General features: G+C 34.6%; 1 protein-coding gene across 2 annotated transcripts in view; it reads left to right on the plus strand.

Annotated features, from left to right (window-relative positions):
• ATP9B (ATPase phospholipid transporting 9B (putative)) overlaps positions 1-18,896 on the plus strand; it is a 155,875-nt gene that overhangs the window by 68,314 nt on the left and 68,665 nt on the right. For both annotated transcript variants that reach the window (XM_054284784.1, XM_054284786.1), the window contains exons 9-11: positions 3,076-3,156; positions 9,481-9,556; positions 16,541-16,617. In XM_054284784.1, the coding sequence (XP_054140759.1) occupies positions 3,076-3,156; positions 9,481-9,556; positions 16,541-16,617 (234 nt within the window). The remainder of the gene's footprint in view (positions 1-3,075; positions 3,157-9,480; positions 9,557-16,540; positions 16,618-18,896) is intronic.

An 18,896-nucleotide genomic window follows, 5' to 3' on the forward strand; every position in this document is an offset into this window, starting at 1 on the left:
AATCATTAATAAAAAGTAGTTACCTTTTCTAAAAATAATAGAATCAAATCCTTTGTTTAAGGTAATTTCCTTTCCCCCTGCTTTTGTATAAGGGAAAGCAATGACATAACTGAACAGGGTAATTTTTTCTTGCCTAGGGAGCAGAAATTATATTTACATGTAGTGTTGCTTACAAATCATGATGTCTCCTTGTTAAAGTCACCCTCACCATTTCTTTCAAGACATTGAGAGGAGAAGTGCAGAGCTTTCATACTGGAAAAGCAGCACTTGGTGAAAAAATATCTTTATATTACAGTAACTTTTCCTGGTTGTTGAACGGAGTCCATAGGAAATTTGTCTTCTGTAACTGTATCATTGTTCAAGTTTTTATTTTTTTACCTCGTATTATAAAACTACCATATTTGATTGGTGTGAGAATGGTGTCCAGTTGGAGTACAGAACACTTGGCTACAGCAAATAAGAATCTTTAACATTTTTCTTTACCCTAATAATGAAAAAAATACTTCAGAAATCTACTGAGCTCAAGTAATATACTTTTATGTCTTTCTGCTACTCATGAATTAAATGCCAATTTAATTCATGAGTAGCAGAAAGATTTCACTCAGAACAAAGGTTTTTTTAATTTGCAAAAAAACCCCATGCCCTTCTGGAACACTATGCCAGTTCTAGCTTGTAGCATTTTAGAGTAATGCCAATAATGTGCAGATCTCAGTTTTTCACAAAGGTAAGTAAGTTTGTTTCACAGTTAAAATTCAAAAAAAGAAAAAAATGGAAAACACAACTTTAGGTGTTAAATGAGAAATAAAAAAGGGGCACTAAAACATAGAAAGACACCAAAGGAATGTAGATAGGTAGACTGAATCTTTTACATTTGAGATGAAACAAAGGAGAGGATCACAGTAGAAAAAATAGATTAGAACCAAGGAAAATATATTACTGTACAAATGCCAATTCACTTTAAAAAGGTGTATATTTCTACTTTCTTTTATTTTAATTTTGCTTCCCACTAAGGCGTTCTTTGAAAAGAGAGAAGTTGACGCATTTCACTAGCAGTTTTTATTGTGTATATGAGCATGTGTGTGGTATTAGTTTTCTTCTGTTATCCACTACTGAGAGACTCTTTATTTTTCTTTGCATAATAAAGCACATAATAGCTTAGATTAGCTAAATTGTAGGTGATAACAGATTGGAGAGAAGTGAATGATGAAGATATAGGACACCACATGTGTATTAGTTTCATATGAATTATTTCTCATGAACTCGTTGAAAGTAGGTAGGAAAAACAAGGGTGCAATGAATGAACTTTGTGTGATAGACTTCAATAAATGTCTAGTAGTTTAAGATAAAGGTAAGTTGTGAGATTCAGTGTTCAGATTTCATTCATGTTTTGAAAAGCATATGAAATATAAAGCTTTTTGGAAGCTATGAGAGATTTCTTGTCTGCAGAATATAAATACAATTTTTTATTTATAGAGCTACACATTTTTAAACTAAAGTCAAACATATTTCATAAATGTACACTGGATTTTAAGAAAGCATTCCTTTTGATAATGAAAAGCAAAAATATAGTGATATTCATCAGTCTAGCCATTGTATCAGAGATAAGAAAGTATATAAATATGTTGGGTTTTAAGACATTAACACAGATAGACAATTGCACTTTTAGTTAATTTTTTTTTACTGTTCAAATTGTGAAACATTCTTACATTGAAAATTTTGGGGAAAAAAATAATGGCCTACTTTTAAAAGTATCATTTGTGCCAAGGTGTGGTTTATATGTCCTCGAAAGAGGCTGTAAAATAAATTCTCCTTTGGAAGGCAGCACATCCTAGCTAGCATGAACAGGGTATTGTACCCATGTAATTTAGTCCCCAGAGATGGTGTTTGATTAGTCTTTTGCAAGATTCATCTGGTAGTAAGGGATGGAGATAAACCAAATAATTAGGTGCTGCATAAAGTGGGAAGGTGTATGATCTTGCATTTGATCAGAGATTGCAATTCTTAGATTGACTGGGAGTTGGTATCAAGCATCTGCTCCTCTCCAGAGTAGAAATTGGACTGTTGTGTATTCATGCATAAATGTTCAACTCCTTTTGAAATCCCTTTGGTGCTGTTGGTTCTTATCACCTAAAAAGCACCAAAAATTTGCTTCTGTGATTGAAAAATTCCTTTCTATCACGGTTTTAGTCTGTAGTATTTTTGCTGTGGAAGGTGCATGTTTTAGAGCAATTATTTGATGAAATAATTGTTTCAGAATTTTAAGGTGAACTTCCCTGGGCCTCTAGGGACAACTCTTAAGATCTAACAATAATCAGATTTATTAGGGGTTTTTTTCTTTTGTTTATAGTATACTGCCATCAGTTTATAGAGGCTGTTACTGTACTATCTTAGGTGTTTCCTATTCTTCTTAGTTTTAGGGTAGGAACATTTGTGGATTGTTTGCTGTCATGAGTAGTGGTACCACAATATATTAGACCAAATTTTATCAGACTAATTTTGATGTATCCCTGAGTTTAAAGATTTGAGTAATCCTGTTGATGTAGTCAGGCTTACCTGAAGCTGGTAGGGTTTTCTTGTGGAGTTTTCACTGGGGTGCCGGGGCATTCAAGAGAACTCAAATCCATTTCATTGTTGCCTTTTGTACTCAGTTGGCTTTGTCTTTGCTGGAAAAGTATTTTTTTTCCTGTTTCATTAAAAAACCCAACCAACAAACAAATCAACTCTCCTCCCTCTCCCACTTTATTTTGAGAAGGACAAATATCTGGAAAATATTGTAAGATTACACTGTAATTAATTAAAATGGGGCTGTTAAAAGAAATTAGATAAAAATATCTAACTCATAAATGTAAAACAGTTTAGTTTTTGAACTATAAACACATTAAGGATATCAACTTGAAAGTGATTCCTCTATAGCAAGATGTACTGGAAAAAACCCCCATGTTTCTTAGTTGGGTAAAAGTTGTGTGACCTTAGTTTGGGGTGGGTTGGTGAGGGTCATAAACTGGAATCTTTACCAGGTCTTCAAAATAAATTATTATATTTAAGTAATAACAAATACGTTATTCTGTTTTACAGGATCTCTTTTCCATCAATGCTTATGTTTATGCTCAGAAGCCACAGCTGGATATCCACAGTTTTGAGGGTACTTTCACACGGGTAAGTAGTCCATGTTAATAAATTTTCTACTTTCCTCTTTAATACCTTAGTCCTACATGTAGTGTCAATTTTTTTTTTTTTTACCAGATCTTTCCTTGACTTTACAGCAGTATTTTTTCCTATGTTCCTGCCATGGCAATACTTCATATAAAAAATGTTAAACATGTATGGCAGAAAATGAATGCATAAAGATTATCTGAAAAAATCTGAATTGGAGAGTTGAATATTTGTTGATTGACATCAGTTTAATCTTTATATGTGAAACTCTTTGTGAACAGTATATTGTTTCCAGGCATCTGATGTATTGTTCATATATGCCAAAAACTGACAAGTTGAATAATAGCAGTAGCCTGAGACAATGTATCTGCTAATTTATGTGCAATAAAAGTGTGCCTTGTTTAACAGCATTTCTGCTGTACTTCTAAAGTTCACTTTTCTCAAAATGTAAAATAAGCTAAAAGCTACTTATAGGGGCTTTGTATTGAACCTCTTTTCCACAGATAATTATATTCAAAACTAATTATGAAAATAACAATGCAGTAATATCTATGTCTTGTTTCTGTTGTTTTTAAAAGGTGGCCTGCTAAAGTTGACCTTATAAAGCAGTGTCCTAATAGGTAGTAATTCTTTATTTTTTCATAGATTTACAGTTTTGTAGCAGTATGTTAGCAGATGTAGTGATTATTCTGTTTGTTTCAGCCAAACTCAGTGGTGTTAGACTCATTCCTCTTGATGGTTTGTTTCTAATATAATTTGAGAGAATTAACTGCTGTGGAGGTAAAGAGGAGGGTTTTTTCCCCGTGACTCAAATTGGTAATAGATTTTGTTTTGTAATTGGAATTCCAGTTCACAATTGTAAATACACTGATGAATGAGATATTGCAATTGCTGGCTCTCAAAGACCAATTTATACTGGGTTCCATAGTCCATGCTGCCTACAAAGTAAATGTCATTTGTTCACACCTTCTAAAGCAGTAAGCAACAGTGTTTACTTAAACCTTGTATTGACCAATTGTCCAAATGAAACTTCTATTAACAGCTGTAAATTCATATTATTCCTCTCAGTGGCTAAATGTGTAATTTCCTACATATATATTGAACTCTTTGGAATCTTTTTAACAACTCTGGTATAAGTAATTGAGACATTGGGAAATCATCACAGTAATTTATGTTGTGGGTTCTGTTTGTACACGTCATAAGAGCTGTATGATTCAAATATCCCAGTGGGTGTAAATACCTGTGGTGCATTTTATGGTTTCAGGATTGCATATATGGTTTTTTGGGTGCTTCAGTAGCAAGGATAGTTTAAACTGAACTTGAGTGTTCAGTTTAAAGCATGTGAGGGCATTGCCCTCAAATTTGGTTCACAGTGAATCACACTAGAGATTTTTCAAAGGTTGGTTTTTGTTAGTGGTGTACCTTCTGCATTGTGAAATGCTGTTTTAGGACACTTGTTTACTGATTTATCTTTCTGCTTTTGCTGTGAGCCCTTGCTTCTTACAATAAATCAGTACTTGCATTTAATTTCTATTTTATGTTAAAGCAAAAAAAATTAGTGTGCTTAGTGCTGCTAATGCATACATTTTTTCTACTTAAGCATTGATGTTCAAAGAATTCTTGCAAGGGTAGGTTGACAGGGTAATAGCACATTGATTTTTCTTTTTCTTTTTCCCCCCGTTATGGAGACAGAGTACTAACAATTTGAAAGACAAACTTAGATAATTTCAAAAAGTATGTGTCCATAAAACAAACCAGAAACTTGGGAGCACAGTGCTGGAGTTTTTATGAGCTAGCAAGGTCTAAGTACAAATCTATCTACAAAAACCCTGTGAGCTGACAGAAGATATATTTTGCAGAACACCTGCATAATCATGTCAGGAGACATAAAAGCTTTGCTTTACTCTAGTGATATTTGCTAGCTTCACATGAAGTTGTTTTTCATTGTTCTCCATAAATTTTGGTGTGGTTTTCCATTGTTCACTCACTCATGAAAGTGAGCGTGTGTCCTTGCATGATCATGTCTGGCTCTTGAATAATGGCATAAATTAATTCCTCTCCTCCTTTCACATTTACTAGACAGCCTATCAAAAAACAATAGATAAGCTAAATTAGTGTTTTGCGGAAATTTATGAGATAGTTTTATTTGTTCTGAGGGCATCATCCATGTCTTTGCTGAGCTTATTTTTAAATAGTGGTGTACAGAACAAGGATGTAAACAGATATAACAACAAGAGTTTCTCTTCTGTCTGATGTTCCTCTGTAGGCTTGATAAATGAGGGAGCAATTTTATCAATGCTGAAAATCTGTAAAAAGACAATAAAAGGTAACCATATTTCTTAACCCAACTTTTACCAGTTAGAGCCTAAAGAGTATTCTAGAGCATTACATCAGTGTGTATTGGCATAGCCAGTATTATTTAACCTTTGCTTACTTCTGTATAGGATCATGGAGAGTCTCTCTTGCTTTTAACTTTGGCTATTATTTGTTTAAATTTGGGGGTTACTTTCACTATTCCCTTGAGAATATTTTCCTTTTATTTCTTCTATATTGCAGCTCTGTTCTGTCCCCATAGTCTCTTTATTTACTTTGGAACTATATCTTAATTTTTTTAGATTCTAATAGCAATCTTAGAAGGCAAATGCCATGATTTTCTTTCATATCGTACAGAACTATATTGTATAATATATATAATTTTTTACAATATTGCATCTTGTTTGATGCTTAAAATAAACCTAAACTGATGTAAAACCTGGTGCATGTAGCTTTATTCATTTATGAGTAGAATCTCTGGCCTGACACTGATTATACAGATGTTTTCTTGGATATGCCTTGCATTTTAGTAGAGAGAAAATTAAGTCACTTTTTTCATTCATGTTTGGTAAAGAATTACCTGTTTTAAAGCAATGGTTGTGTTCACTTCAATCTGGTTTACTTTTATGTTGCCACTGAAGAGATTGGCATTATGTTTTGGAAATCCTTTTGACTCCCCTTCCTTTATGCCAGCAGTAACAACTATACAGACAACTTGACTAGGGAGCTAATGTGTATGGAACTTAATCTGACCCTGTCCAAAACACATGCCAGTAAAAGGAACATAGCCAGAAAAATTAACTGTGGGGTTGGGTTGGAGAAGGAATCTCTTTCAGTGATTCCAGTAAATTAATGTGTATTCCACTTTCCTACAAAAGTTAATAGGGGTTGTTGTACTGTATCCTGTCATGCGGGAACAGAGATAGAAAAGGTCAAATAGAAGTGGTACACTGGTTTACTCAAGGATTAGGGATTTCATCTCAAAGACCTCGCTTGTTATTTACAAAAATTTCTAAAAAATGAGAGCTTTGAAATTTTTTAATGACTCCTTGAAATTTGTCGTGATCTTTGGTCAGCTGTATTATGAATTCATGAAAGGACTTTATAAAATTAATAATGAAAGGACTGAAAATGGGTTGTATTCAATTTTTATTTCACTGATCATCTTTCCTTTCTCACTGCACATGTATGAGCTGCAGACTAATTTCTGCAAAGAAACTATAGACAATTTAAACCTCTATGATCAATGCTGCTCACAGATTAAAAAACTGAGCCTGAATATGAAGCTTGAATACAATACTGAACTCCACTATTCTGGTAATGAACTTGATTCAGAACCCAAAGACCAAGAAACATACAGCTGCCAAATGAAATTCAACCCAGCAGACCTTAAGTGGAAACTTTGTCAGCTGGACAAAGAAGCCCTTGTATGTCAAATTTCTGCTATGAGAGTGAGTGATGGATTTCATTTAACCCGAAGCATACATTGTTCTGTTGGTGTCAGAAAATTTGCAGAAATATCTCTTTAACACAGGTGTGGTCTCACTCAGGAATTGCAGTTCTTGTCCTTCCCTGCTTCATCTATCCCTACTGTCTCTCTAGAAATATGAATAAAAATAGTGTGAAACAGCTAAACCCTTAAATGCACCTTGTATTTTTCGTTTGAGTAACTTAGAACAAAAGAAAAATAAGGGTAAGTCATCATCTGATTGGGCATGGAAGGTGTGATATTTTGGAAATGGAATGAACTGAAGAAAGCTGAAAATTTTAGGTGAGGGCATAATGACATCAAAGTATCATAATGAAATAAGCAGAAGATAAGGGATTGGCAGACTCTTCTGTGGATGAGCATGAGTGGAAAGAGAGAGAGCTCATTTGATGTTTTCCTGTTTTCAATCACCTAAAACAAGGTATTTCACTAAATCTTGTAGCAGTGTTAGGCATTGAACAAGTGACTTTTTCCTAACCCTGTTGTCAGCTCTCTGCAATAATTGCAGGGCTTTTGATTTCTTCTTGTAATATGGAAGAGTTTCACAATTCAGTCTTACAATCTGCTAACTGAAAAATAAGGGAAAACAAAGGATTTACCTAGCTTAGTATCCTGTTCTTGACAACAGCCAGAAGCAGAGTGCTGGGAAGCAGAATACAACTAGAGTAAGGACACAGTAGTTCCTCCTCAAAAGAGCCACCTGTTTCTTAACACAAGATGTGGGAAATTTCCTGAGTTAGAGCTGTTTTCTGTAAGTAACTTGCAATGAATTTTCCTTCTCTAAACTTACCCAGTTCACCCTTGAACGTGTCTAACTTTTTAATATTGCAATTGGAGGAAGTTACACAGACTAAGTACATATTTAAGAATGATAGCCTGTTTTTCAATTTTGTTGACTTTATTTATGACTTCTTTCTTCTTTAGTAAAAATAAGTAGTATCTATCATCCCTTTTTAGGTGCTTGTTTCATAGATGTCTGTCATATTCTCCATTAGAAGCCAGGTTTATTTAGTCGTATCTAGTGTGGAAGACATGTTGACCTTCCTTATTGCTCTATTTCAACATTATCCAGTTCTTTTTACTTTCTGTTTGGAATAAACACAAGAAATAATCACAGAAGCCAAATAATTTGAGAACAATTGTAAATCAAACCAGGTATTTAAGCATTAAGATGTAGGAGTATAACAAATAATTCTTGCAGTATTAATTCCTGAGGTGAGAATCAAATAATTCTCCTTTTTTCTTAATTTAAGCCTAATCTTATAGAGCATTAATGATTTTTCACAGAATATTCTGAATTGTAAGGGACCCACAACGATCATCAAGTCCAAATCTTAGTGAGTGACTCATAATGGGGATTGAAACCATAAACTTGGCATAATTAGCACCCTGCCCTAACCAACTGCGCTAATCCCAAGATTGTCAGAATACAAGTCTTGATTCAAAATTGGTGGTTTTCATCTTAGGGCTAATTCCATATCCTCCCTCTCTTCCCCTCCGTTTTTGACAGAATGATTCTCCATGCCTTTTAAACAACAATTTTTCCTTGCTTAGGAGAGTAAGAACTATAGTTTCCTTGCTATATTGGGATCTCTTGATCTATGCACAAAAAGTTATGTGTTTAATTGGAGATTTTTCTTTTTTTAGAAACAGAAATTTCTGTGCAGCTCTTCCTGTGCTTGGTGATTGTTTCAAAATAGAGATGAAAAATGGGCATAGGTTTTGATTATTGACAATATGTATATTGCATACTTTGATAAATAAGTCATCTCCCCTTTCTTGCAAAATGTTTAGCTACAGTCTGTAATTTGATCAAATACACTTGATTATCCTACCTCCTAAAGTTGTAAACAGCACATTTCACAGCTGCTAATGAGCAACAAATCTGTACATGCTCCAAATTGATTATGAGAGATTGTCTGTTTACAATCTGCAGATCATTATTGCTTGGGAGGAGAGAGGGGAGGAAAAAAAGGGGATGTTTAAAGCAATCAGGGAAGCAGTTTTCTATTGGAAGTATTTTCCCAAGGAGTATATATTTCGTAAGCATGTGGTAAGATAATACAAGCCTGCGTTTCATTTTAAAAGTTGCAGTATTTTTCCCTGAAGTTTATAGGATGTTGATCAGGTGCAAAATGATGATCGCCATAGCTTACTGTAAGAATGATACATGATTTAAATACAGAACAGGGTGTAAATTTTTGGGAGTTAGTGTTCGTAACTCACCTTAACTGCATGCTGGAACATACTGTTCTGCAGTTTGATACATCTGAGGAAAAGAATATGTTACTTTTGAAATACTTTTGACTAGTTCTTTTAGAATGATTGGATAGAAGTAATATGAACTTCAAACGTTATTTCACTTTTTAGACAGTGTTTTGTATCTGTGTATGTGCAATGAAAGCTATTATGCAGTGATTGATACAAGGTTGCAAACATCCTGTGTCAGTTATTCAGATGGTATAACATGGTACTTAACTTCTTGTAATGGCGATTCACTTATTAGCTATTCTTATTTTTAACAGGAAGACAGTGATCCTGCAGTTCATGAAAGCCTAAGCATAGAAAATACATTATGGGCAAGCACTGTTGTTGCTTCGGGTAAGTGCTGCAATACAAAGATGCTAATGTATCTAAATACTTCCAAGGAAATGCATCCTTATTTTTCAAAAGTCATTAATATTTCACATTGTAAAATACTTTTATCTTCCAGGCTATTAAACTGTTGCTTTTCCACCTTCTCATTGGTTTTATCATGCTGCTCTAAATATTTTCATACATTTTTAATCCTCCTTAATAGCTTTGGGGGTTTCTTAACTTCAATTTTGATCTTTCAGTATTACAGTCGCTTGTAGCCCACTGACATCACTGACCTTTTTGATTTAATTAAAACTTTAAGTTGTAAGGTGCTCTGTTCAATCATAGTGGATGCTTTTCCCTGCTGAAAAGCAAGGGTAGTTTTGTATTTTTTAGGAGCTTTTCTTCTATGTATACTCTGTGATTAGTATCTTCTATTAGGCAAAGTCTTAATCAGAGAGAGTAGGTAAGTTTCCAAGTTAGGTAATTTTAAAATATTGGGATCTAAATATTATTACTGTTTCATGTATGTCCCAGATATTATAAATGAGTACACATTAATACCTAGATGCTCTTTTCAGACTTTAAGCCATTGTAACTTCTTGGTTTTTAGAGCAGAAATTTATTTTCTTTCATTTTTGCTCTATGTAAGAAAAGTCAAAAGGCAGTGGTTATTCTTCTGCATGACGACTGAGAATAAGAAATTGAGAGAGCATGACTTCTGAAGATAACTAGGATTTAAGATGGCAAATTGGAGCAACTGGAAACAGCCAAGAAATGGGAAGGAACTAAAGAAATTTCCAGCTAAATTGTAAAGTTAGTCCCTACTATGAAGATTTCTTACATCAGTGAGGGGCCTGCTGGAAGGATGTGGGGAAGAGATGAATTCTGACGAGGTAGAAGTCTGTGACTGAGCACTCCTTTCCCGAGTGTTGAAAAGACAGTCATGATCTTTGATTGTTAGTGTTGTTTGGTTTGATTGCACTGGAAAATTATTCTCTCTAAAACTGTGGTCAAATGGATGATGCCTAAAGCTGTCCTCAGGTTTTTAACTTAGGTAGGCGAGATCTTTAACTTTGTATAAAAAGATGCTTCTCATGAATTATAAATTTCAATACTGTATAAACTTGGTTTGAATTTCCTTTTCCTCAAATCTATGTGTGGAAGAAAACTACAAACAAAGAGTATGCATTTGCAAACTCTTTAATTCTGAGTCAGTATATTTGAATTTTAATTGAAAGCTGTTCATGTTTTCATTTCCATGGTAGATGATTTTGTTTAGAAGTGTAGCTATTGACTGATTGCTCTTGATCTGCTATCTAAATTTGGCACCTATATTAATGGACACAGTTCTCCCTAAAATTTATACCTTAGGATAAGTTTGAGTTTTTTATTTCTGAGGGGTCTTGTGAAAGTTTAATTATTTATGAAGGACGTTAGCTCATTATTAATGATGACAGTGGAAAAACATAGGGAAAGATAATTCTCTTGTTGGGACATAGTTTTAATAGTGGAATAAGACTTTAAGGCAGACTAAGGGCAAACTCACTGAACAATACAAGGTAAAAAATATTGAATGGCTCTTCAAGACTGCAACGCCTTCTGAAGGGAAAAATAATGTGATCATAAAATTAAAAATTGTGCTGTGGTGTGCATACAGAAGTTACCTTGAATTTAGGTACCAGACAAAAATAATTTCCTTCAGTTACTGATTTTGTGACATTAATTATATCTAACTCAGGCATATCATTCATTTCACTTACCTAATTTCATGTATTAACTGCAATTTGATACCATGGTAATGTGCTTCTCTCATGTAAGTACTCATTGTCCTGTAGGCCAAAAATCCAGATCTTAAGAATTACTCAGGAACTGTGTGGATGTAATTTTAGCATTTGATAGGATTAGCCCTTCAGCATAAACTAGGAAATTATTTCCTTCAGTCTGTTGCTTATTAGATAAGATATTTACAAGATCTTAGAGGTACACTGTGCATATAGTCATGAGGAAGACCATAATGTAAAACATCTAGCAAATTGTTAAAATTAAGATGCTCTAGATCTGGTTGATAACTGATGCATCATTCAGTTGTTTGCACCTCACTTCCAAGCTGAATGTACAAAACTAAGTTAGAACACTTGATGCTGAGCTAATTAAATTTACTTGGGTTTTTTTTTTAAAGTAGATTTAATAATTGAATTTCCAAGATTTGTGACAACTGAAAATCTTAATAAAAATTCTGGTCACTGTCTGACTGCATTGTAAACATACATAAGCTAACTTCCTTAAACCTGCCATGGAAGGATATCAAAGGTGGACTCTGCCTACACAAGTTTGCAGGTGCCTCTGCATTCTCTCCCCAGGTATAATCAGTCACAACCTTTAATTATATCTAAAAAATCTAGTGGAAGAATATGCTTGTGCACAGCTTCTATACATAAGTGACACTAGGATTTCATTAAAACAGAAGAATAAACAGCTTGTAGTACGCGAAAGTGTGCGGTTTTTCTACTCTGTAGGCAGCTACTTCACCCACACTTGCATCTGATTTCAATGTCCTCACTGTCTAGGTTCACAGTTCTGTTACACACATTTTTCACTGAAAAAGTCTATGACGTCTGTGTGCAAACCTAATAATTCTATTACTATTCCACTTTGGTTCAAGAAAGAGGATTTGAGGCCTGAGTCCAGACAGTGGAGGGTAGAGTTCTGCCCTGCGATGTTTCCTGTGCATCTCTTCATTCACCCTAGGACTCTTCAGTATGACAGTCTTTAATACTGTCTAGCTTGAAAGGCTGCTCCCTCCAGTGCTCTCTAAGCAGCCTGGACAGCATCTGTTACTAAGCCAAGCAAATGTGTGACTCATTGGGACCCTGTTAGGCCCTTTCAACCCCTTGTAGATTGTTACAAAGTGTTCTGGGTCAACCTAGCACTATTATCTTGGCATATTACTGACTGATGGTGTCAGTCTCAGGAGCAGAAAGAGCTACATCAGACACCCAGGAAAGGAATATGTACCTAATTTGCAGACACAAAGCCTTATTTAATTTTTAAAATGGTTTTGTATAGGATGTACAGGACAATTTTTGGGTGAGGGTTTCTCCTCCAGTGATTAATAGATGCTGAATTTCCTGATAGTACTCTTTGACATATTAGAAAAACCACATTGCATCAGGTAGGATAGCCCACTATCTCCAGTATAGATGCCATTGCTATTTTCAAGGTGATACAGAGGGTCAAGGTTAGGCTGGGAAAAGTGTTTGGGGAATTATGTGGGGAATACCTCAGAAAACTTGAGCTCTGGTTGCTGATGCCATGACAATTCTAGAAGAGAGAGACCACAAATCAATTATTTCACAGATCAGTAACAGTAAATTTAAGTGTATAACGGTTTCAAGAAATCTTATCAACTGCATCTTGAATGCAGATTACCAAAGCTCATGAGAATATCGGAATACTACAATAATGGATTCTACAGAGAAAAAAAGCACCTATTGCTAGAACAGCAGAAGTGACAAGAAAAGTATTTGCTATAATTTAAGACTTTTTTGTTTTCTTCATGAATTTTGGGAACCAAAAAAATTGGTTCAACAAAATTGTATAATTTCAAACAACTCAAGAATAAACTATTCCATGTCATTTTTATATCAAAATATAATGTTCAGAAGAATGAGGTTACTCAAATTTGTACATTTGGAAGGCATTTACTTTCCCTGGATTTAGTTTGTTTCTTTACCCCTTAAAAGAATAATAAGCTAAATGGGAGGGGGGAAGGGAAAACCATTTTACTGCACCTAATATATACCCAGTTTCAAAACTGATAGTTTAGATATTTAAATGGAGATTCCTACTGATACCCAATTTGCAGGGCTTTTTGCCCTTTGCTGTAAAGCTCTTACAGAGATCTGGTGATCGTCTGTATGATGCTTATCCTAACCCTAAAAAAGACAAAGATTAATGTGCCTGGATCACACTGGAAGCTTCTGACAGGGATGGAAATCAAAAGCCGTTTTCTCAAGTCCAAAGCATGCAGTCATCCTTTAGTTATTCTTTAATAAGTGAGATAGGAAAAAAATATTCTGACTTATCCACTTACAAGTCATGTTCTAGCAGGTTTTTTAAAAGTAACAGTAAGGCAAAGAGTCTCTGTCATTGTTAATATCTGTATTATCACTGTGGAATTAATAACAGTGCCTAAAGGAAAGGAAATTTTGGTTAGTGAAAACTTGCAAAACTACTGTCCCTGGAGAAACACTTCTAAATATAAGCAAGTAACTTAAACCACTGAGTTTTCTGAAAACCTCTTAGTTTATCTTCAATTAAATTACTTATCTTTCAGATGCTTTGTGCTTTTGGCATCAATGACTGTGGTGTTTGTGCTTATTGAAAACTTCAGTAGATTTCATTTCAGAAAGGGAGAGAGGACAGTTAGCAGTTAAATTTTAAAAAGCCTCAGAAAGTCTACTACAGTATGGACTTTAGGTTTTTGTTCTCCACTTGTGGTAATGATTAGTGTGGTTCAAATGCTGAACAAGATAATGCAGCTTTCTGAGAAACCTGCTGAGATACCTATTAAGAGAAGATTTGTATTAATGAAATTGCATCATCATTTTGGCAGATGTCAGTCTTGTGAAGTCACTTTAGATAAAATCAGAACAATTTATATAAATGCACAGCTGTCAAAAGCAGTATTTTCTGCCAACTCCTACCTATGACTTTAATTAATTTGAGCACACCCTGTTTTTTCTGTGGTTCATACAGTGAAGATGTATGCTTGGGAGATAGCAAAATTGTTATCATCACACACGGGATTCAGAGTATGCTTGGCTATCACGAGTCTGCTTTTCTTTTTTTTCTAGGCCCACATTTGTTCTAGTGCTGTGTCCTAACTTCTCTCCCCATCATTAAGCACTCCACCCACAGCTATCAGGTATTGCCCAGCGTAGGAGAGCCAGTTTGCAGAGGCCCCTTATGCAATAATACGGGAGTCAGTGCTTTCAATGAGCTGAGGCCTGCGGTATGGCTGTGCTTCCAGAAATCCCAGGTTGGATTCAATTCGTTATTGGATACCAGAACTGTACCTGCTGCAACCACTGTGGGACAACAATGAAACTACAGATAAAGCTCCCTGCACCAATGTACTTCAGATTTAAGGAGCACTTAGTTATCACTGATACTGTGCTGATGGCACAAAGTTTAAAATCTAAGATCAATGACTTGTTATAAGCAGCACCTTAGTCAGATCTAACCAAAATTCTGCTCTAAGTTCAGTCATCAAAATGGAATTTATCTGACTTTCACCTTTGAAACCAACTTTTCAAAGAACAAAATATGAGACAAGTAGGACAGTTTGTTTTTCTGAGCTGCAGCAGCCAGGCAAAGCTTTGTAGAAATGTGCCATCTAGAATATATAGTCCTCCCAACTTCTACTGAACTAGATACCTGTGAAGGCAGAGGTTGCTGGAGTGTGCAGGAGGAGATTCCCTACAGCATATTGTCCAATATGTTCTGACTATTGGACACAGGTCAGCTCAGGATCACTCCAAAATAAAGTGCCCCAAAGAGATATGTGGCCATTGGTTGGAGACAGTAGAAAGGGCTTAGAAATTATGGATTAGTGACTATTGGAGGAATTTTGGGGTGGCCTGGTCATTGATCAGTGGTCAAGAGCAATGGTACTATGCATCACTTGTTTCACTTGGGTCTTTGTTTTCTTTTGGGGGGAGGTGGGGGTTGGTGTTTGGTTGGTTGGTTTTGGTTTTTGTTTTTTGGGTTTTTTCCTCTTTATTACGATATTTATAATATTATCACAAGTATTACTACTATTGTTGTTATGTTTACTTTGTTTCAAACATTAAACCATTCTTATCTCAATCCGTGAGTTGTGATGAGATTTTTTTGGTTTTGTTGGTTTTGTTTTCTTTTCAATTTTTTTTTTCCTTATCCTCCTCACCATCCGTGTCATTGGTGCTCTGGGGAGGAAGTGAGTGAACAGCTGCATAAAACTTACTAAAATAAGAATGTATCCTTACTCAAAAATAAGGATACATTCTTATTTTTGAGTAAATGCAGACATCTTTAATGCAAACATCTTTCACTATCATTATTTTTGTTTTTGGGAGTTTCTTCAATTTTTTACAACCCATTACACTACAAGAGTAGTGATAGCAGATCTTATATGGGGTTCTAATTGCCAAAGACAAATTAAGTTAATGTCAGACAAATATGTAATACTTCTACTTTTTTAAAAAGTTGTCTGAGTATGCAGTTTTTGAATAGTTATGTTTATTATTTCTTCATATCATAGTGACCCCCAAAAAATCACGTTATTGGTTGTACTGCCATAAAACCATTTCAGGTTACCTGATGAAGTAATAGAAATAAGGGGAGTTTTTTCTGCTAGAAAGTGTTATGTAACATATTAATAATAGAATTTTTTTTTTAATAAAAATTTATTTAGTGATGCTGAAGCCAGGTTTTCCTATACCATGCTGCAAAAATTGGCTAAAAATAATTTAAAAATTAAAATGTTTATAAGGTAATGAAGGTAATATTTCTGTATAACACTCTATCAAAGTAATTAACTGGCTGAACCAGATTTTACTTCATTATAGATGGCAGAGGTAGCAGGCAATTGATGTGTGATGTGTTCAGCACTACTTTACTCATTTTTTTATTCACTCTGCAGTTATTTATGCTGTCCTACCTTCTGAAAACAGCTGGAAGAAATTTTAAGTTCAAATACAAGTTTCTAACCAGCTCCATTGGAAGTATTGTTTCCATAAAAAAGAAGGAAAGCATGTTGTCATCTTTACAGATGTTTATTGCAGAAGTTAATATAATTCTTCGTTTTACATTCTGAAAATCAGCACTCACAGTGTTATGCAGAAATGTTGGGGTTTTTTTCATACAATTGATTTATTTAAGGAACTAAATTAGTGCAAGTTTTAATTTGGGAACATCTTCTCTCATTTACCTGACACCTCTGGGGTTTTGTTTGTTTTTCAGGAACTGTAATTGGTGTTGTTATTTACACAGGCAAGGAAACACGAAGTGTAATGAACACATCCAATCCAAAAAATAAGGTAAGTTAGTCTTACTCTGGAATTACCAGATTCTGTTTTCAGAAAACTTAAAAAGAGATGTACCTAAACCCAAAAATCTAAAAGCTTTTGCTGTGGTATGTTTCATGTGTGCTGCTGCCTTGAATTTTGGTACAGTCTGCCACAGTCTCCTGAAAGTAAAATTATTTTTCCTTTAGTTAGGAGTGTTACAGGTGGTAATGTGGGCATTTGCCTTTGAAGTATCAGTGTTCCTCTTCAGACCTTTATAATACTGTCTCACAGCTAAATATTAATTTTCACTTCTCCCAGATTATTTTACTGTACAGTATTTGGCTAAAGGTAGACAGTAGTTTTAAGGAGTGTTTTAAGTTTATAACAGAATACTAAAGTTTATTCAGGCTACCAGTGGTGGTAGAACAAGATGTTCCAGTCACTACCCAGAGGACTCTTTCAGGGATTTTTGCAAGCAATTAAAACATTTTCAAGAGATTTTTCTGTCAAGAAGATAGCAGAGGTTTCAGTGCTTCCCTCTGTACAAGATTCTTTGAGGTCTAAACAAAGCAAATAGCTCTTCACTTAATCAGTAATGTTTCTAATGTAAGTTGGGGAGCACTCTCAATTTTAAAGAAATAGACCTTCAGCTCTGGGCTGTACCTTACAACCTAGACCTGTGTTCAGTAAGAAGATAATTATATTAAGAAAGAAAAAAATTATTGCAAGAAGTTTAGAAAAAAAATCATCAGTGACAGGTTACCATTTTCATGCCATTCATAATAAGTTGCTTGAGTAGGAACATCAAGAGTGAAATGATAATACAAATTGCTTGAAGCAGTTATTGCAGTCCCCTGAGTGTATTGATTTGTGTTTCTAATAAAGAGATGCTTTTAAGTGTCTCATTGACAGAGACAGGTGATATGTACCATTATGAGGATTAAGATGGCCTTTTATTATTTTAATCTTTGTAGCATGCATTTTAAAATAATAGAGTAAAATGGAACCAAAATCTTTGTGGTGTATGGTTATTTTCTCTTCTACCTGATACAAAGATGACCCCTTTAGTAATAGAATCTTTCTCTCAAGAATTCTGAACAACTCTCCCTAATAAATAATTTGCACAGGTGTTTAAAATGAAATTATTTAATGTAGCAAACTGATAGGGAAGTATGCATTAGTGTAGCATGCATTACCTAAATTCAACACATTCTGGGGATGTATTAGGCTTTTAGTAAATGTTAATTTTTTTGTATGTGACTATTTCAACGATAATATTGGCGTGGAGATTTTGTCTCTGTGAACTGAACAACCATGTTTAAAGACGTAACCAACATTTAACGTGGCCAGTAAGGATGAATTTGGGAACTGAAAACAGGAAAACACTTAGAACTCTCACAGCTGAGTAAGTGATAAAATGGAGTACTGCATTGTAAAAAATAGTTTGTCATCGTTTTTAAGATGTAGTTTTAGCTGTACCTTTATTTGCAGTCTGCATCTTATTTTCTCTTCATCTTCTACCATGGGATGAGATTGGTTTCCATACTTCTGTATGATGAGACACTTGCTATCTGTAGGTGATATTTTGTGCTAGCTAACCATGTGGAAGGTAGACAAACAGTACTCAGTTCATTCCTCCTCTGTGTATTCAGGGATCGTCCTGTGTTTTCTCAAGCTTGAAAATAATGGTTACATGTTAGCTAGGGTATGTAGCATTAGGACCCAAAAGGAGGGCAGAGGGAGTCTAAAATAATCTTTGAGAGTAGAAGATGTATTACATTTGAGAGATTAAAGATTTGAACATTTAAAAAAGAAATTAGCATACAACTTGCTAAAACAAAATTAAAATTAAATTGATCAGTTTTGCTATTGCTGCAAACTTGAGAGGAAATAAGTCTGCAGCCTGTTCTGCTTTAGGAAAGCATTGTTTGAAATACCATTCAAAACCAGTTTTAAATGGCACATTGTCTCTCTCTGCTGCTCTTTGAAGAAAATAAAAATAACATTTTAGAGATTTTCCTGTACAGTGTGTTGATACACTCTTGTTGGGAACATAGTTCAATAATGCTGGTGTCTTCTTTCTCTGGGGGAAAGCAAACACTGAGATCTGTGATTCCCAAATTACACTGTCAAACTGAAACTCATATGTGCAGAAATAAGCAAGAAATTCATGGGCCTGACTCTCTTACCAGTACTCTCTTCATTGAAATACAAATAGGTGCTACAGCTGTATTTTTTGCTGGAGAATAATACTACTGCTGTACTTCATATTATAAATTTGTTTTTTCTTATGATAGATTTTTAATTTG

The sequence above is a fragment of the Melozone crissalis genome, unplaced genomic scaffold, assembly GCF_028551555.1.
Source record: "Melozone crissalis strain CALT ecotype California unplaced genomic scaffold, PUWL_Pcris_2 ptg000042l_1, whole genome shotgun sequence".
NCBI classification, from domain to species: Eukaryota; Metazoa; Chordata; class Aves; order Passeriformes; family Passerellidae; genus Melozone; species Melozone crissalis.